This window comes from Temnothorax longispinosus, chromosome 1, assembly GCF_030848805.1.
Source record: "Temnothorax longispinosus isolate EJ_2023e chromosome 1, Tlon_JGU_v1, whole genome shotgun sequence".
Classification (NCBI taxonomy): Eukaryota; Metazoa; Arthropoda; class Insecta; order Hymenoptera; family Formicidae; genus Temnothorax; species Temnothorax longispinosus.
In genome coordinates this window covers 5887968-5908879 of record NC_092358.1, presented here as the reverse complement: position 1 = coordinate 5908879, position 20912 = coordinate 5887968, and the positions used below count along the sequence as shown (strand labels likewise).

At 36.7% G+C, this 20912-nt stretch overlaps 4 protein-coding genes across 5 annotated transcripts; 2 read left to right on the top strand and 2 right to left on the bottom strand.

The window, feature by feature from the left end:
• The first annotated feature begins 3696 nt into the window (after positions 1-3696).
• Stip1 (Stress-induced phosphoprotein 1) lies at positions 3697-7169 on the top strand. The gene is made up of 3 exons (XM_071774860.1): positions 3697-3881; positions 4310-5853; positions 6341-7169. The coding sequence occupies exons 1-3, from the start codon at positions 3870-3872 to the stop codon at positions 6411-6413; spliced, it is 1629 nt and encodes a 542-aa protein (XP_071630961.1). The 5' UTR covers positions 3697-3869; the 3' UTR covers positions 6414-7169.
• Positions 6130-14376, bottom strand: Smc3 (structural maintenance of chromosomes 3). Its single transcript, XM_071774823.1, has 19 exons — positions 14107-14376; positions 13578-13653; positions 13316-13494; positions 12992-13150; positions 12766-12925; positions 12409-12694; positions 12153-12327; positions 11956-12069; positions 11603-11853; positions 11380-11523; positions 10949-11260; positions 10543-10854; positions 10168-10369; positions 9762-10052; positions 9417-9679; positions 9126-9291; positions 8837-8975; positions 8433-8670; positions 6130-8315 (listed from the first exon to the last, which is right to left on the bottom strand). The coding sequence occupies exons 1-19, from the start codon at positions 14119-14121 to the stop codon at positions 8189-8191; spliced, it is 3609 nt and encodes a 1202-aa protein (XP_071630924.1). The 5' UTR covers positions 14122-14376; the 3' UTR covers positions 6130-8188.
• Positions 14377-14628: 252 nt separating this feature from the next.
• Med4 (mediator complex subunit 4) lies at positions 14629-17302 on the top strand. The gene is made up of 3 exons (XM_071774966.1): positions 14629-15047; positions 15313-15836; positions 15922-17302. Exons 1-3 carry the CDS (start codon positions 14980-14982, stop codon positions 16089-16091), a joined length of 762 nt encoding a protein of 253 aa, XP_071631067.1. The 5' UTR covers positions 14629-14979; the 3' UTR covers positions 16092-17302.
• Positions 16670-19283, bottom strand: LOC139810974 (SAC3 domain-containing protein 1). 2 transcript variants are annotated; one of them, XM_071774946.1, is made up of 7 exons: positions 18913-19283; positions 18460-18651; positions 18128-18289; positions 17804-18058; positions 17547-17687; positions 17246-17435; positions 16670-17164 (listed from the first exon to the last, which is right to left on the bottom strand). In XM_071774946.1, exons 1-7 carry the CDS (start codon positions 18975-18977, stop codon positions 17075-17077), a joined length of 1095 nt encoding a protein of 364 aa, XP_071631047.1. In that variant the 5' UTR covers positions 18978-19283; the 3' UTR covers positions 16670-17074. The 2 variants fall into 2 exon arrangements, with proteins under 2 accessions (XP_071631047.1, XP_071631056.1); XM_071774955.1 differs by lacking the exon at positions 18913-19283 and having other exon boundaries at positions 18438-18645.
• Between the last annotated feature and the right edge of the window lie 1629 nt (positions 19284-20912).

Here is a 20912-nt window from a genome sequence, read left to right as displayed (position 1 = left end):
TTCAACTCTCCTTCTTCTATGTCCCGATCGACTGACATTATTATTTACGACACAAAAAAACACAAGAAGACGCTTTGGGTCAACACATTCCCACGAGGAAATCTGGAAATTCCCACGTCGCAAACACGACATAAGTTTAGAGGAAAGAACGTCTTTCAGATATATATATATGTATATATTGTCCCGGACATTTATTACAACCAAAAAAAAAGAATATCTCTTAAAAATATATTTATAACGATAATATAAAAAAAACACGAAATGGCACGAGATTTTTATACAATACTCAATATTCCTGTCTCTGAGATTAATAATTCGCCATAAATACGTTGACGTATAATTACAAGTGTAGATCTTGTATTTACTATGTATTTATTGATATAGATAATGCAATGTTTAGCATAAAGAGTATAATTCAAATAAAACGGAGTTTTTGAAGATGTAAGAAGCGGTGGATGAAGCGGTGCGGTTAAATCCGCAACGGCGACATAAAAATCTAGAGCAAGGGCCGGCCGTCGCGTGTTATTTCGAGTTTCGTGTAATGGTCTAGGCATTCCAAGAAGCTCGCGCTCATTCCTTTTTCAGGGAGTTTGATCCATAGAGAGGGAGAGAAAGAGAAAGAGAATTCATGCAGGTTTTGGGGTATATTTGGATATCGTAGAAACGACGGCTCGTCTGAGAGCGTGTTCCCCAACACGTAAGCGCGGAGTAATTATAGTCGCGTCCGCAGTGGAATGTCGCTCCCAAGATAGACGCGCGTCTCCTCGCTCATGGGAAATCCTGTGAAAAGAGGTGATTTTCACCGTCGGATTAACGTAATCAGCAATTAATTTGGCCTGTACCATTTTGTTAACACGTTTAAGTGAAATAATACGTAAATTCATAGCCAAGAGCCCCAATACAGCTTAACGCTCTCTTCTCCAACTTCTGAATCCTCATCAGTTCTTAAAATGTTGTTCGTATCTCTCTAGCATTCTGCATTCGCCTACTATATTATTTAATATTTATAAGATTCTAGTTGATTATAATTTTACTTAAATTTGATATAAAGGAAGATTAAATTATATAGGGATAAAAAATATTGAACATTTTGCTATAAGCAATTTTGCCGGTTAATTATTTAATCGCCAATCAAGTCGGAGTTTTGTCAAAATCACCTTAATTAGCGATCGACAGAGTTACTTGCAGAATAATTTCTAATTATATAATTCACCGTTTATTGATCTAATCTCTTTTTCCATGTGTCAAGCAACAAAAAGTCGAAAACTCCAAGCTCCAAACAAAATATTAAATAGATATGTTAAATAGATATTACCTTGATGAGGTAATCGCCGATTAACCGGAGTTCAGTCCAGGTCATCCTAGATCGGATCGGACTCTTTAATTTAAATGCGCAATTCTTCGTAACAGTCTGAGTACTTTTTAAATAAATAATGATTTTTTAAGCTATTCCATTTGACGAAAAAGGGTCTATTTTTTAAATTTAAACAATATCTTCGTCGTGCCCACCATATCTACATTCGGTACCCATCATTCTTCCATTTTCAAAACCCGCGTTTTAGAGATTCACTAGTATTATCAACCGGATTTTCCGGTAGATTCTTTCGCTTTAGCCGCGAAAATATGATATTAAAAAAAAAATGAGAGGTATTAAAAAAACAAACCTAATGTCCATTTCTATTTTTTCTAATTCTTTTTTCTAATTCTATCTTTTTCTAATTCTTAGAACTTAGAAAATAAAATAAAAAGTAATTAAGTTAAACGGAGATTAAAGTTAATCTACATTGGTAAAATAAAATTGGATATTAAATTAAAGGTCTAGTCTTTGTAGTGGAACTTCCTACATTTTTTATCTTTCCTTCTTTTCCTTCTAATTTATAATTAAAATCAAATTATATATCCACGTTTCGATTTAATTATATCTTTAATTATTTTATTTAAAGTGAATAGAAAGTGTATAGTGCAACTCCAAAGAAAACTTATCGCATGATGGTAGAATGGATGCGCATGTTTGCTGTAACTTTTCTTTACATAAATACGAAAAGATTACGATGATAACGAAATATCTCCAATAATCTAGTTTATAGTAATAATCTACATTACTGGAACAAAAAGTCCTATTTTCATTTTTATATATGCCCTATTATCTATGCATTTATTATCTATGCATGACAATATGTCATATATGTATGTCATCACTCATAAATGAATACTCATTAGGTCTGTTTTCTTCTTTGCATGTCTGTTCGATTGCACTAGGCTCACTTAAAATGAAATATATACATATATAATTACATGGATAAAAGAAAGATTAACAGTATAAAAGGTACAAAGAATAAATTCGTTTTTGAGAATGGAATTCATATTTAAACGACGAAGACAAATTTAAATAAATAATTTAAAATTTTTTAAATGTTACAACAATAATATTTTTACCTAAAGCGATATTTTATGGCAAACAAATAAATAATAAAGGGAAACAGAGGTTTGGTTTCTTGACAGTTATTTTTCTTGAAATTGAGCGTCGATGATATATGTACCGGAATGACGTGGCAGTTTTCCATAAAATTGATCGTCATTCATGAATGGCGGTCAATATGCTAATATACATTTTATTTTATTTACTCGCGTATTTTGAGATTCTCTCATTTAAAAACTGTTCAATAAATATCTCTTTACGTTACGCGGCGCGGAAAAACGTAAATAAACGTTCTAAATTCCAAATTATAGCATCGGTCTAAAGCGGACTCTATGAATTGCATTCACAATTACACGGAATATCCAACGTCATTCCCGCCAGAACGTTTTACACGATTACTCACAACGTGCGTGTGTATGTGTAGATATACGGGGTGTTTAAAAAGTCATTAAGTATATATTAGAGAAGGTAAATTTTTCGTCGTAAATTGCCGACTAATGAACTGTGCAAAAGCAATTCTCCGCCGGAGAATTATATAAATTCGATAAATAATGTTACAATAAAGAAAAAGAATCGCCTTTTACGCGCGCTCCATCTTATAATAGTCTTTACAAATTTCAGTTCTACAATCAGAGTTTAAAACCTATAAAATTTCCCGACGAGAGTACATCTTTCTCCAAAATATGCTGAAACTCCGTCTCTTCGATGCGATAAAAATCGTGACGAGGATGCGTTCCCCTAAATTCATCATAGAGATGGATGAAAGGGAAAAGATAATAATTCAATTAATGAAAAAAATGATGATCTCCTTTTTTATTTTTCTCATTTTTTTCATTAATTTGTTATCTTCTTTTTCATCATAAAAATAATGAAAGGGAAGACAATAATTAATGAAAAAAATTATAATCCCTTTCTTATTACTTTTTTAGTTATTATATCTTCTCTCTAAAATTTTATCTGGGTTTCCTATAGATAAAAGCAAAGGGCGCGCTTTGTATTCTAGTAATGTAAAAAATAAAAATGAAAAAAAATAAAAAATAAAAAATGAAAAAATAATTTACACATTTCACAAATTCGTATAAATATCGCCAACATTGACGCTCCTTCGAAAACGATCTGCGTTTCACACGAAATAACGCGGCGCGACTTCGTGAACACCCTGTATAATATATGCATATGTGCGTACACCACGTATACACGTCCTACCACGCGTTCGGTGAGCAGCGAGAGAAGCGTGGGGTCGCTGCTCGTCCGTTTCTGGAGCTTTCTGTCTGAAACCTGCGCCGGCACACACCACACACGCGTGCGGTGGCATACTGAACTGAGAGCGAGAATTTACGAGAATTCGCACGAGTCATCGTCGAACGTGTCTTTCGTCTTTCGCACCACGAGTGAATCGTACGGTCGTCGGAGAACGTGATAGAGAGGCTCAACATTTCCGGCGTGCGTGATGAGCGATCAGGTAAGCTGTTGCAACGAGGCACCCACGTTGTGGGTGGCCGTAAATTACGCGCGCGATCGCTACGGCGAAGGCGTGCCTCGGCGTTTCCTCGGGAACGCGTCCTCGCGTTCCGCGAGGTCGACGATTGTCCTCTCCTTCTCCTCCTCCCCCCTTCGGCGAATCTCGCCCGCGTGTGTGAGACGACTCGTCTCTCCTCGAAACCGATCGCAACGAAACGGAGCAAGGACACGCCGACAAGGCTAGATCAAGGATAAATAGATAATAAAAGATCGTGAGCTGATCCGCTTACAGTTATTAAGATTAAAAGTCTGGCTAATTAATATAGCCATTAACATTAACCTGAGAGATTATGGCATCCTTCTGTGTCAATATCTGCATGACTGAGTATTTTAAATATATATTATATACATGTGTGTGTGGCTTTGCAGGTAGCTTTGTTGAAGGAGAGAGGGAACGCCGCTTTACAGACAGGCAATTACGATGAGGCCATTAAATGCTACACGGACGCGATCAACCTGGACGGCAACAATCACGTACTCTACAGTAACCGCTCGGCGGCGTACGCAAAGTCCGAGAAGTATCAGCAGGCGCTGGAGGACGCCGAGAAGACCGTCAGTTTGAAGCCGGACTGGGGAAAGGGTTACTCGCGCAAGGGCAGCGCTCTCGCTTACCTGGGCAGATACGACGAGTCTATCCGGGCTTACGAGAAGGGCCTACAGCTGGATCCGAACAATGCGCAGCTCAGAAGCAGTATGGCCGAGGTGAGGGCCCAGAAAACCGCCGCCGCGACCAATCCATTCAACTCGCCGGACATCTTCGCCAAGCTGGCGAGCGATTCCCGAACGAAGGGATATCTAGCTGATCCGGAATACATGAAAATGCTGCAGGAACTGCGAACCAATCCACAGAGTCTCGGTACCAAGCTCCAAGACACCAGAGTGCTCACCACCCTTAGCGTGCTGTTAGGAATGAGCGCCGACATGGATGAGGCGATGGAAACCGAGCCGATGAATCCGCCGGAGCCGCCGAAAGCCAAACCGGAACCGAAGCCCCAGAAGAAGGAGGAGGATAATCTTCCGCCTGAAAAGAGAAAAGCCTTAGAGGAGAAGAAACTCGGCAACGAGGCTTACAAAAAGAGGAGCTTCGAGGAAGCTCTGCAGCATTACGACAAAGCCGTGGAATTGGACCCGACGGAAATCGTTTACTTGTTGAACATAGCGGCGGTGTACTTCGAGCAGAAGGAGTATCAGAAATGTATCGCTCAGTGCGAGAAAGCCATTGAGGTCGGTAGGGAGAATAGAGCGGATTTCAAATTGATAGCGAAAGCGTTCACGAGAATCGGTCACGCTTACAAAAAAATGGAGAATTGGAAGCAGGCTAAGGTGTATTACGAAAAGTCCATGTCCGAGCACAGAACGCCGGAGATTAAAACCTTACTCTCGGATATAGACAAAATAATCAGGGAGGAAGAGAGGAAGGCTTACATCGACCCGGAGAAGGCGGAAGAGGAGAAGGAATTTGGGAATCAAAAGTACAAAGATGGCGATTATCCCGCGGCTATAAAGCATTATTCCGAGGCGATCCGGAGAAATCCGGACGATCCCAAATATTACAGCAACAGAGCGGCCTGTTACACCAAACTGGCGGCGTTCGACCTCGGTTTGAAGGATTGCGAGAAGGTGGTCGAGCTGGATCCCAAGTTCATCAAGGGATGGATTAGGAAAGGAAAGATTCTTCAGGCCATGCAACAGCCGGGAAAAGCCCTGTCGGCGTATCAGAAGGCTCTCGAACTGGATCCGCAGAACAGCGAAGCGTTAGAGGGCTATCGCTCTTGCGCCGTATCCGCTACCTCCAATCCGGAAGAAGTTAGAAAGAGAGCGATGGCGGATCCAGAGATCCAGGGCATATTGCGAGATCCAGCCATGAGGCTCATCTTGGAACAAATGCAGAGCGATCCAAGAGCTTTACAAGAGTAAGTGTTATATTAAAACATATACCGGAATTATATATATATAGGATGGGAGTTGGGATCGAACAGGATCGAAGTAGAATCGTCAATTCGTAGTCAACCGCTTTCTTACGGAGCCACTCATCATCCCAGCAACTGTACTATACTTACTCTTTACTTTGTATTAACCCTCGGAAGGCAGAGGCCGGATTACTCGTGACCCATGCCTTGACTCTGTTTTGTTTAGACTGTACGGCTCAAGGAGTCTTGAGCTTCAAACAAAATAACAAATCAAGTAAATAACATTCTCATATAAAAATTTATTTTGCAACACATACAAGAGAAACTTTACTATGAGTCAGAAGAAGTTTTAGGCGTTCCTCTTCCGAGGATTAATACACTACCGAATGTTCTTTGGAAATTCAACGATCATTCCCTTCTAAAATAATTTATCTATTTCCCTGTTTAATGATACGAATGTTTAATGAGCCTTTTTTCTTTTTTTTTACAGTCATTTGAAGAACCCTGATATAGCTGCAAAATTGCAAAAACTTTTGGAATCTGGTCTCATCGCTATTCATTGAAGATGTAAGGAACTGCATACAACATACTTGTAATAAAAGAAGAATAACACTGCTGTCATAAGTTCCTTTAATATTAAGGAAATTCGCATTCGTGTATTGCAGATATATTAGCCATATGGGATACTTATCGTCATATTGCTCTGCTGTCACAAATTCCTTTAATATTGAGGAAATTCGCATTCGCGTATCGCAGATACATTAGCCATATGGGATATTTATCGTCATATTGCTCTTAAAATCTGTGTTCAAAAAGCCATTTAGAATAAAAGTTACATTATACATATGATTCTTTCGTGCAAACGCAGTGGCCTTTAGTGTCATCGATGACTTTTGCATTACAAGACTTGTTACGGTGATCACGTGTGTAACGATACATATATATACATATAGTGAGGCTCTTTGTGCAAAAATGAAGTGTAATTGTGAAGCTGGTGAACTCTTAATATGTAATATTTACATTTAAAAGGAAACTTACTCCGATGGCTGAATCGTGAATATCATCACTTTGGAAGTTGATAGCGTTATTATATGTTTTAGGTAATAAAATCGTCTAAAACTAGAATAATAATCCTTTAAGATAGTAAAAGTTTTCCGTAAAATTATTTCTGTATATGATGCACACACTAACATTTCTTTTAAAAGTTGATTTAGTGCTTTTAGTACTAAAATTAGTCATAATAATATAATGAATGCGAAGTCAGACTAAGGCGACAACCGATAAGAGGAATGCTTCGAATAAACATCTTTTTAAACCGAGTTTTCTACTTGGGAACATTTATTGTCCTTATTAACACCTCTGTTATATCTACTTAAAAACTATCCTGATTATAATAGGATACGATTATTCTAAGACTTCATAACGCACTGATATTATTGTATTTCTTATCATAGTCCTCTTTTATTTTCCTATAAAGTTTATATAATATAAAAAACAGTTTATATATATACCAATTTTCAATTATCATATTTGTAATGTTTCCACAACTTGTAATTTGTTGCAAATATTATTAAATTATCAAAAATTATACACATTTTATAATACATTACAGTAGGCGATTTTTGACGATCGTTAGATATACCAAGGTTGCTCTTGGTAGGGGTGGATCTTATTCTGTTAAGATGTACCGCGAAAACATATTTATTGTTAACATTACGCCAAAAAAAAACATTGTTCTTTTCTATACGCGCGAAACTTGTGCTTATAGTATAAATGTGATTGAAACACCAAGTCCAAAATAAATTTTACACGAAATAAATATGTAAAATACATTGTTTACATCTATTTGTGTTATATTTGGCGCGTATTTGCAACTTAACAACAAGTACCAACAGGTATCCTGGTTCATTACTTGGTATAGCGTAATATCAACCAATTAGGTACCAAAACGGCTATACCACGAATTATCAAACACGCGAAAATGTTCTGGTACAGTTTGGTACACTTTGGTTGTTATACTAGTCACGCCAAAAATCGCCTAATATAATACTATCATGCCGCATACTACAATGATACGTGCGAAAAATCCAGATGTATATTGCGAACATATAAAAAATTATTTTTTCCTCGTTTTCCTTATGTGAGATTTTATACATAAAGTATCTTTCAAAAAGCTATCAATGATGAAAAATGAAATTAAGAAAATCTCGATGGAGATCACAGTAAACTTCAATCGTTTACATGTGTATGTGTGTTATCTCCTGGATGCACGAAAAGACAATAAAAAAAAATAATAAGTTTTCTTGATTGTAGACTTTATAAATAAAATATTCTTATTTTAACCATGCGTTGTATCGTCTTCGACGAAATCGGCCGCTTCTTCCCGCGTCACGCATTCGACATGCGAAACTTTATTTCTGAACTTCACTCCATAGAATTTATTCGCATGGTGCAGTAATTCCGGTCTACAAAACAAATACATTTTAATTTTTTTACATTGACCGATAACCATAATAATTCTGTCATCTTAAAACGAGCGTGAATCAGGCTCAAAATCCCTTACAAGACACTGATTCTATTACCTGAATGTCGTGGTAATGAACTGAGCATCGGAACTAAGTTCGTGGATCATATCTGCTACCGCCTTTCTGTGTTGCGCATCTAGCGCCTGATCGATTTCGTCGAACAAGTAAAACGGTGCAGGATCGCACTTTTGTATCGCGAATATCAGGGCCAACGCTACGAGTGATTTTTGTCCACCAGATAATTGATTCATCTCTCGCATTTCGCCTCTGTGTCCCGTGAATGACACTTTTATGCCTAGAAATAATATAGATATAAGTTTTTGAAATCATAAATAAAAAATATATATCACACAAATATAGCTAGCTCAAAGAACAAAATAAATTAAATTTTTAAATAAATTTTTCTTATTATATTGCACAAAATATTTGAGTCATATACATATATAAATCTATTTCCTCACCTACGCCAATAAATCTATCAGAATCTGATGGCTCCGCTGTCCCATCATCTCCTTCATCGCCGTCCGCAGTCCTCATAACCAATTGTGCATGCCCCGAAGGTACAAGTTTTTTGAATACTTCACTGAAATATTTGCTCACCTTAAAAAAAAAAAAGATTGTCACATGAAATTGTGTTTAAGAGTATGTTATCGTAATAGATTAATATATCAATATTAATCCTCCACTGTTAAGTCAAGTCTAAACGATACACTATACAATATATATGTATATGTATAAAAACAGACATACCTGTTTAAACGTAAATTGTATCGCTTCACATTTGCGCTGTTCAAGTACCGACATGAGTTCTTTTATTTTCTCATCGCCTCGGTCCAATTCTTCTTTCCGTTTCACTAATCTTTCTTTCTGATCGCTGAAGGACATGAACTGATCCAAAGCTTTTTTATTTACATGGCTAGAAAAAACATAATAAATACGTTAAGAAACAACAGTCTTTAATTAAAATAGTAATAGTAGATAATTATTAATAATTTTTGCTTTTAATCAGTTTACTATATTTAAATAGAAAAAAATATGCACCTATATTTTTTTAGATGATTATTTGCCTTTTCCATTTCTTTAAACAGCTGTTTCGTGGACATTGTATTAAACCTAGAATAAGCCTCGTGACTAGGCAACGCGCCGAGTTCAGTAATCTTCTGTGTACATTCCACTATTTTCTGCTGCAAGATATTTAACTTGCTTGCTAATTTCTCTAAATCTTTCGCGTCTGCTTCTATTTTCTCTTGCGCCTCTTTTTCTTTCAATTTCCATTTCTCGACTTCAGCAGACTCCAATTTTTGCTAAACGTACGACAAAATGGACGAATTAAGGATTATATTACTTAAACATATACAAGTGATTACTGTGTTTTTAAATACTTACTTTCTTCATTGCACTGGTCACTTTTTCATTCTGGGCTTTGAAGTCCTCGTTTACTTTCACTAGTCTCTTTTCGATATCCGCCAACTGAATTTTTGATGAGTCAAGCTGCCGCTGTCGATCCTCAACTGAAATCTCTTGTAAAGCTTGGACCAGCTCATCCTTTCTTCTTACCAAGTTGTTTGTTAATAAGTTTTCTAACTTATTCTTCTCTGCTTCTAATTGCATTCGTTTCGCAAACGCTTCTTTGTTTTCTTTCGTTAAGCGTCTAATGTCGTCATTTAAAGTGTCAACCTACAAAAACCGATAATCAGTAAAGTTTCAAATCTTTACCCGAGGTGGAGAAAAAGAAATGAGGATATGTTATTCTTCAATTCAACTACATTGAAAATTCGTTCTTTACGCGCACCTGATGCTGATCCGCGACGGATAACTGCGCCATAAGTTCTTGATGTAACTCACTCTCTAGGCCATCTTTAGTTGCGCGCATTGCTTCCAAACTTGATGTGCACTGTGCAAGACTTCTTTCTTTCGGAGTCCGGTACCTTTCTATAGCACTCAATTCTTCCTTCATAAGACGTATCTCTGCTTTTATTTTATCATATATATCTCTGTCAAGTAAATGATAAAACACTGATTAATCTTCACATAATTGAAATTGATAATAAAATTTCAACATTTATTTCAATAATTAAATATAAATATTTAAATACTATATCAAATGTAAAATTTGACATTAACACTAATTATAATTCTAAGTTAAAGATATTATTTAATTACTTACTTAGCTTTACTATTTTTGGTCTCAGTTTTCTGCATTTCGCTAACGTAAGAACTAATATTTTGATCGGCCTTTCTGATTTCGTCCTTCAGCGTCGTTAATTGGGTCTCGAGAGTAGAGATCTGTGACATTAATTCCGATCTTGTTTTCTGTATCTCGAGCCGTGATCTGAGTGTATTGAAATATCCGCCAGTTAAAGAGCCTTTGGATGAAACCTGGTCTCCTTCTAATGTAACGCAATCTAAGCCGGAATCCCGCGCCAAAGTCGTTGCTGCCTCCAAATTACGACAGATCAAAGTCTTTCCAAATATATATCTATATTTTACAAAAAGATAATAGGAATAATATCAAGCCTGTATATCACAAAGAAATGTAACAAGAAAAAAATATTTATTTTATATGCATTTACCTTAGCGCTTTATCAAATTTGGGATCGTAATTCAACTTGGATATCATGGGTATAGCATCGGAGGTCTGCGGATAATCGATGTCCTTCACGTGAAGTCTATTTAGAGGCATAAAAGTTACTTCTCCCGGCAACCGTTGATTGTTCATTTCTTTTAAAATTTTCGTGCCGAACTTATCGGTCTCCACAATATGATGGAACAATCGATTCCCAGCGGTTACTTCAACAGCCATATAAACGCTCTTGTCGCAGTTGAAATTTTCAATTACAGGCCCATAGTAGCTGCTCACTTCATTAGCCATATCTTTTCGTCCACTATAAAACCGAAGATATTACTCGTAATGTTATCATCATCATCATAAGTTTTCAATAGCAGCGTTTAGAAATCTTTTAAATTATGTAGTATACTTATGTCATAAAAAAATTAATCTTACCGAAAAGTGTCTAGCACTTTACGTACGCTGTCCCTGCCATTCAAAATAGGCTTGCCAGCCATGGATCTTAGACTCTGATCTGCTTTCGCTAAATCTTCCTTCAGACCAGATAGATTTAATTGCAATACACTCTCTTGCCGATACCTGCAATTTGACGCACTCAGCTTGTAAAATTCCAAGATTTCTAAGTAACGCGTATGTTAATTTAGTAAATTAAACATACTGTTCTTTTCGTGTTGCTTGACACTGATCCTTTGATTTCGTGAGCTCGTAATATTGCTTGTTATGATCGTCTATTGACGCACGTTGTCGTTCCATCTCACGTGTGTGATCTCCTATTTTCTTCTCCAAGGCATCATGTTTCTCCGCATCACGTTTTAAATCTTCGCTTATCTTTTTCTGATGCTCTTCTTTATCCTTTATCTGTTTCGTGAGCTGCTTAAGTTCATTTTGTATCCACTTGTCTCTTTCATCCTACAAGAAATAAATCTCTTTAAAATATCTTACTAGACCTCAAGTAGAACGAAAATGTAATTTAAATTATTCTAATAATCGTGATTTTTTTTTCTCTTTTACCTTAGTAGTGAATTGACTGCCACGACCTTGTTTAGCATACAGCTCTTTACGTTTCTGCTCTTTTAATTGCAAGTCTCGCGTACATTCTTCCTCAACACGTTTCATTTGTTCATACTGTAAAGAAGGTTTTTTATATTAATATATTGGATTAATTATATATTGGACTAAATATATTAAATATCTGAATATTTTCTCACCTTTGGCTTAAGATCCTTTAGCTCGTCTTCCCGAAGACCGATTTGAGTTTTCAATTTTTCTAACTCTTGTTGAGCACGTTTCTTGCTGTCATTATCACCTTTTACCTCCTCCAGCAAGTCGTTAATCGTAAAAGTCAACTTGTTTTTCTCTTTCAGTAATTGCTGCTGCTCTGCACTGCATTACAAATATTTTATTACAAATATTTTTTCTCTGCCATGTTTTTATCCATTTTATACAATCTTTGGCACACGTTACCTGAGGGTGTCTCTTTCTTCTTTGGCAGTCTGCACTTCTTTCTTCGCTTCCTTTAGCCTCTTCGTAGCTGCACGTACCATCTCTTGCGCAGTTTTTGCTTCGGCACCCAATTTCGCCTGTTCGGCTCCACTATTCGCCCTTGACTCCTCGAGCTCTTCTAATTTCCTTTTATTTTCCTTAAGTTCGCGTTCGTGGATCGTATATTCTAAGCAACGACGTTGCTTGTCCCAACGTTGATACTCTTTCAGTTCCTCTTTCTCTTCCTCGAGCGTTTTTAAACGCTCCTCTGTAATAAATTAATTATTTTTATTTGTAATTTATTTATCCTGAAAATATTTCGTTAATTTTGATCTTTACCTATTGTTCGCAGAAAATCCTCGATTTTTTCTAGTTTCCCTTCTGTTTCTTTCAAAATGGATTTTGATTCTTCTCTTCTGTCATCGTATACTCTAGTACCTGCTACCTCTCTTAATAACTTTAATCTGTGCGAATCTGGTGCTGTTGCCATTTGGTTTATCTGCAAAACAATTATATTATACTAAAGATAATTATACTAAGAGAAATATGTGCTACGTTAACGAACCTTTCCTTGCTTCACAATGTAGTATGGATTGGATCGAGAAAATCCTGCCGACTCCAATAAATTCATCACGTCGTTTCTTGTTACAATCTTTTTGTTGAGAAAATATTGATCCTTCTTGGAGCCAATCACTCTTCTTAAGTAGACCTCATCTTTATCAATCTGTAAATAAAAGATTGTATGTATTATTTATTACAAAATAATATAAATCTAGATCAAATATAAAGTAATATTAAGAATATATATATTTTTATATATATATTTATAATTATATATAAAAATAAGTTACAATAACTTCAGCTAGTGATGTAAACTAGTTATTTTTACCGGTAATCTTCCATCGGTGTTATCAAATATGATTTCTACGTGGGCAGATATAACACGAGGTCCCGTTCCTTCGTGCAGCAGCGCCTGCCTCTGCTCAGGTCTGAGATGAGAGAACTCATCGCTCAAGACAAATTGAATGGCGTAGAAGAAGTTACTCTTGCCAGATCCGTTTCTGCCAACTTTGAAGAAAATATCCAGTTACGACATATATATAATCGTACTAATTGCACATTAAATCTGCATAAGATCATTAGCTACGTACCCACTACATTGTGCTTCGAATCGAAAGGTTCAACAACTGTTTGTTCACGGTACGACTTGAATCCTTGGATAATTACCTGTTACAATGCAAATCCACAATGAGTACATGTAATGTCTAATGCATTAAAAGTAATCTCACTAATTCAATAAGAATCACGGTGACAACTGTACACTGATACTTTAAACGGAGCTCTGGAGTACTAGCTTAGGAGACAGTAACTTATAATTTACGGTAATTCCACATGAAACAGTATAGTACTCCAAAATTTAAGAAATGGAGCAGACAAAGGAAATATGAAAACGGAGCAGTGGACTCTAATGAAGGCTGATGGCAGAAAACGAGACGTAGGTGCTTACGTCTATCGTAGTCGTGGACGTAAAGTAAGACGGAGGAGTCGTGACAGGCTATTGTACAAACGACAAACGTCTCGTTCTCTGCCATCAGCCGAAGAGACGAGGAGTAGACCACCCGTCAAGCGTGGCGCGTTTAGGGTTGCGACGCGATTTACTCGCGATTTTGCTCACGTTACCTGTTTAATGTACATGATGCGACGGGAAGTCAGACGCGCATATCATTCGTGTCGGCGTTGGACGGGGACGCGGTCGGGCATACGAGAGTCCCAGACGCCAAACGCGACGAAAACATTCGACCGATTTGTTGGCAGAGCGACATTTGTATAACACCCAGGCTGGCGGCCGCCGAAAAGTCCCCAGGTTTGGGCGGGAGAGACGCGGCTGACGGCTGACGGCGAACGGTCCTCTCGTTCGGGAAAAAAAAATGCGACGCGGTCGGAGCAAACCACTGGAGCAAATGCGCAAGCAAATGGTTCTCATCAGAAAGCGATTCTGATTGGTCAAGTACAAGGTCTGTTCTTTGTCGCTGGATTGTCTGCCTTCGAAGTCCAAGTATAATATATAATTTCGATATAATAATTACATTAATGCAGGTAACATAATTTATATATATATATATATATATATATATATATATATATATGGAAAGAAAAAGAGAAAAGAGAAAGCTGAGCTTCTATTTAGCCGAACTTCTTGCACGGTTCATCTTTTCTCTTTTTCTCTCCAACGTGAAAAGAAAAATAGGAAAGATGAACAGTGCGAGAAGTTCAGAGCTAAAAAGAACAGGCTTCCTGGGTGCTTTATGAATTAACCTATATATAGCATAGCATGACATTTTGAAGAGCCTTGTAGAGTAGAGTCGCGTCGTCGCCGCGTCAAAACACCTCCGAGCCAGTCCGAGCTCCGAGACATCCGACCCCGATGCATCTCCGGGTCTTCGGGACGTACCGTACGGTACGATGAGCATATTGAGCATCGGATGCCAGCAGATTAAAGCAGAAGTGTGGAAATTGCTTGTTTTAAGCGAATAAGATCCGTCACTGACCGCGATGGCATCAAGCAGAAGTACGAGAGAAGTTCTGCTATCGCTAGTGGACGATATTGAGTTAATAGCGAAGTAAGTTATAGTTGCTACAAATAATAGGTGTTAATTAATGTCATTATACTTGATGTTCCTAGATTTAATATCATTCCTTGATTAAAAGAAGAATTGGATATTTTACATAACTGGAGTATATAAGAATACACTTCGGAGGAGAATTTTAAAAGAAATTTGTAGTTAACCGATTATTCTAATCTTTACAGGTTGTTCTCTCTTGTGTATTGTATATATGTTTTCTTGTCAGTTTAAATATATCGTCCTGTTTTTTTCTCTTTTTCAGGGAGATGATAGAAAACACAATCGCTCAAAAGCCTTCAAAACTCTCGAGCACAGAGCACGCTCAGTTAACCGAATTGTTGGTAGCTAAGGATAACGAGTTAAAGGCGACGCTGAAACGGGCTGCCGAGCAAGCTAAGATCAACCTGAAGATGGAGGCGTTGAAAGCTGAGGTAGAGAGGCAGGATCAGGATATTCAGCAGCTGCAGCGACAACTGAAGGAAGCGGAACAGATCTTGGCTACTGCGATTTATCAAGCGAAGCAGAAATTACAATCTATCGCGCGTGCCAATAAAAGACCGGTTCCTTCGGAGGAGCTTATTAAGTATGCGCACAGAATAAGCGCAACCAACGCAATTTGCGCACCTTTAACGTGGCAGCAGGGAGATCCCAGAAGGCCATATCCCACGGATATCGAAATGAGATTGGGGTATCTGGGACGATTGAGCGATCTACCTTTAAACGGACAGTTGCTCGGGTCTCATCCAGGTATACCTGATTTACATAGGGCGGGACATCCTGCTGGAGGTAAAGTATCTTTCATATACACATATACTAAACTTGACTTAACAAGAATAAGCAGATTTTCAAGGAATTCCTATTGTTGTTTCAGAACCACCCGTTTCGCAATCGAACCAATTTGCCTGGCATCCATCGGGAGAGATTCATATGTCGGTTGGTGGGCAGGGTAGCGTGGCTGTGAATACGCATAAACAAGAAACAGAAGACGTCGAAGTTATGTCTACGGACTCCTCGAGTAGCTCGTCTAGTGATTCTCAATAGAGTAATATATATAATAATTAAAAATAACAATAAGTATAAATCATTACATCATATCTGAAATGCGTAAGGTATTAAATTTCTATAAAGCTCTAGCTATTTGCATGAAATGTGACAAGACTATTGAAAAGAAACTTCAATCATAATCGGTGCATAATGTTACAGTAATATCAATTAACATAAATAATAAAAGTATACGGATATAGTGACGGATTTACATTTTTAGTTGGAAGCTAATGTTCCTAGATTTTTAAAGTTTTACTTACATATGTGTTTGTATATTATAATATAGATAATGCTTTTTGGTTATCTGTTACAAAAATCGACCCGACTGTAGAAATGGGACTCGAATTCCATATCCTTCCAGTCTGGAAGAGAGTAATTTCGCAATTATGCTACAAATGTGCGGTTATTTTTTTTATTAGCGCGCTCAGCGGTTACCATACGCTAAAATTACAACGCTAACAATTACACAATGTATATTGAAAATGTCTTATCCAACCGATAAAATTAGAAATATTGATGTCATAGATAAAGGAGATTGCTGTTGCAGCAAAAGAATCGTCAGAAAAAGACAGGAGTAGATATGTCATATCGACCCTTTTTTATTTTTGCCCACATTTGGCTTAGAGATACTGCTGTTGTCTCACTAATCATCTTATAGCATCGATCACAATACATATAACAAGCATTTATTATTAATATAAAGTTATTTACATGTTATAAAACCATCTTTCCAAGATAGATACATGTATAAAATGTGCAATCAAATAAATTTTCTCTTAATATAATTGTTTAATAACGAATAACAAAGTTGTAGTTGAAAAAAAAAGAAACAAAAACATTACATCAACTTAAAGAAATGTGTCGATACATATCTATTATACATGTCTTTAATATCCTTGAAGTTTAAACTTCATTAGCTTATTGTTAGATCCACTAGATCCACAATTGCATATAGAGGAGTATGTTATATAAAAATTAATTCAACATTCATCGTTAGAGGTACATTCCAAAAGAATTTTTGGTATAAATTTATGTAACGTGGCAGAAGCGTAATACATCTCAGGACTGGCCTACAATATAAAAACGAACGATAAAATAAAAGTATTCGCACTTTAGTCTAGAATAATTGACATCTGAATTTTTGTACTAACCAGCAAGACTTGTTCATTGAACTGTGATTTTTGAAATAAAACATTTTCATTAGTGAACGTCAAACCAAATAACTTGCAATCCGCCTGGATTTTACTTATATCTTTGTAGAATAAAAGTTCTTGCAATTTCAGTCCCGGGAACGTCAATACTTTGCTATTATAGCCACAACTCATAATTTGCAGAACATTTCTGGAATATAATACACATTTCTTACCTAGTTATTTTAATAAATTACTTAGCATAGCTTTTCATAATTATTATCGAATATTTTGCGTACGTGTAATAAAAATAAGTGAATACCTTTTGAAGCTTTGCAAATTACAAAAAAATGCGCAAGCTAGTATCGGAGGTAACTGCTTAACCAGACGACGAACACAAACGTAGTTTCTTAAATACCAAGCAAGCGATATCCTTGTAGCTAATCGAATTGCTGATGATTTTCTGCACAACGTAAGAAATAAATATGTAAAGATTTAATGATACTAGAGATTCATAATGCACGTGAATGCTTATATAATTTATATTAATAATCCTTTTAAATTTCTTTGACAACCTACTTCAAATCTGACGAAAGCGTAAGAGCCCTTTCTAAAGCCTCGCGATCTCCAATATGGAGAAGAACATATATAGCTTCCATCTCTGACCGGCTATCGTTTAATGTCAGTTTTTCGAGATCTTTGTATACTTCTGTACTATCTGTTGCATCTCCACGACTTCGTTGATCGTACAATACAAGCAGCTGCTTGATGCATTCTAACAAATGTTTGCTATTTATCTTTGCGTCGAATTCCGAAATGTCTCTTTCACACAGCCTAGAAAAAGAACCTGTTTAACAATAATTTTTCAATTTTTTAAAGAGTATAAATTTAATTAACTTGTACCTCTGTGCAGCGTATACGTGAAATCGAACAATTGGTTCCAGAAGAAGAATACTCGTGGTGATATCGACTCTTTGTATTACAGCATCCTGCCGTATTGATCTCAATCGGTCGAATACAAAATCGTATATCGACGCCCAATCTAAATCCGTTCGCGTGATTATCCTGAAACAATATACGGTAAGTATTACACGAGTCTTGCCATGGATTATAAGCAATGTTCCAATGTTTTATTACGTAGGTATGAAACAAGCATTTTCTGATAATGCTAATATTTAGCAGTAATTCGTGTATTCTTACAGATGAATCATACTTAAAGAGATAGGCGAAATTACTTGGTGAACAAGTATCGGACAGTGGATAATAATACATGCGGTGGGCGCAACGAATTCGGATCGGTCATGACTTGTCCAGCGGCAGAGCGACTGAAGCATTTTACAGTTCTTGCCGGATCAGCTTTGGGTCTTCTCATGTGTTTCGTACCCTCGTCAATTTCATATTTGTGCAACAAGCCTTCCCTCTCTCTCCTGAATGAAAAATTTTCAGATTTGAGAAGTCAAATTCTTATCGTCGGTCGCATCTCATTTACACATTACACATAAAAAATACAAGACAGGTGATAATTTCTTTTTACAGTTGGTGCTAACAACACCAACTATCTTGTCTTGTTTTTAAATGTAAAGAAAAGCAGAAAAATAAATCAACATCGTTATCGCGAGAAACTCGATGTCAAAATCCACGTTTCAAAGTTTTAGTTTATAAAACTTTCTGCATCGCTGGAAACTTACATCCGTCGCTCTTTTTCCGGACACATGGAAAGGCATCTTCCCGCTATTACCTCGACGGTCGTCATTGCGCCTCCTTACGCGTTTATCGCCACAGGTTTTATTTTAAAGAGGCATATTATTTATACTATTCACGTGGGAATCAGGCCGCGTCATAAACAACAAACAAACGATTTACGGGTCGACAGAAGTCACGGCCGAACTCAGGTGCACTATATGCACTAAGTGCACTTTAAGCTGCACTTTAACTCCGTATTTTATTTATTATAAATTAAAGAAGAAACATTCGAGATTCGAAAGTTTCGAGGCCGCGAGGTTAAACATATACATGATGTATGTACAACAACAGACTTTACTCCGGTTCCCATGGAGACGTACGTCGATCGAAAATACGCAAGATTTCGCACGTCATCGAAATATGAAGTACATACCTGACTCGAGCCATGAGCCACGGAGCTATGTAAGATAAGTCACCGATGAAAAATAATGGCTGCGTTCAGCCGAACCTCTGCTTAGCGAAGCGAAAGGTAGCAAAGTGTAATTGGTTGGATTCAAAGGTAAGAACCAATCACATTCAATTGCTACTTTTCGCTTCGCTAAGCAGAGGTTCGGCTGAACGCAGCCATTAAGGCCATTGCACGTAACAAAGTTTTAGTCATAATCGTAAGGTTGTAAGAAAATAGATCAATCACAGTCGATTATTCTCTTCGCGCTTGAAGAATAATCAAGTGTGATTGGTCTATTTTCTTACGGCCTTACGATTAAAACTAAAACTTTGTTACGTGCAATGGCCTTTAAGGTGTATTATTTCCAAGCGGGTTGCGATTTACTTTGGCGCTACAATTTTTTACTTTTTATTTTTTTTAAGTTTCAATGTGTTTAATGAAAACAAAGAAATCTACGCTTTAAACTCTTTAAAGCATTTGTAGCGCCAAATGGACTGCAGTCGCAACTTGGTGGCTATACTCCTTGTTCAATCGAAAATTTGCGTCAGATAAAAAAATTTTTTTTTTTCCATCAAATATATAATTGAAGAATGTCCAATTAAGCGTTCGACGCATGTATTTCCCGACGGCAAGATGTGAAACGTGCAAACTATACAATTTAATTATATTTTATTGGATATAAAAAATGCGTTATATTATGTTACGTATCTTTATTTTATATTTGACATAACTTTTTACATTATATTTATTACATACTGAAACATACAGATTTGAATAGTGTGCTTGAAATTAAAAAAATTTATTTTTTTCTTTCAATAATACATGAACACGGCATCTTTTTTTTAGATCATTTTCTACCTTTTATCTTTTTTTTTTTAATTTAAAATTGTTACCTATAAATGGAAATAATAGAGTCAAGAGAATTTATGAACATTTATTCATATTTATATAGTATTAGCTCCTATAAGAATTAAGCTCCAAAATGCAATAAAAACTCTTTATCGTCCAACTTTATTCAAGAGAGCATAAATTAATTCGCGTTATAGAACACATAAGAATAATGTTAGAATAAACATATCTCTCGAGATTCATTCGGTGTCGTTCGTCGCATTTCGGAGCCACGACTCTCATCGACGGCATTCGCCGCTACCTTTCTTTTGCTAGACAACAATTGTCTAACATTATGCAGCAGCATTCTAAAACTCTTTATCGTCTAATATTGTTCGAGAGAGTATGCTTCGCATTAAAGGACACATAACGATATAAAATAAACGTATTTCTCGAGATATTAAGTCGGTGTCGCGGATCCGAAGATCGCGGCGCTCTGAAATACACGATACGCGACACCGACTGAATCTCGAGAAATAAGTTTATTTGAATATTGATATGTGTCCTTTAATGTGAAGCATACTCTCTCGAACAATATTAGACGATAAAGAGTTTTAGAATGCTGTTGCAAAATGCTAGACAACAAGAAATGTGTAGCCATACGATTACCGTCCGGCGGCTCTCGGTGAGAAAGTCGAAGCTCTGAAATGTTAAAACAAAGTAAAAAGT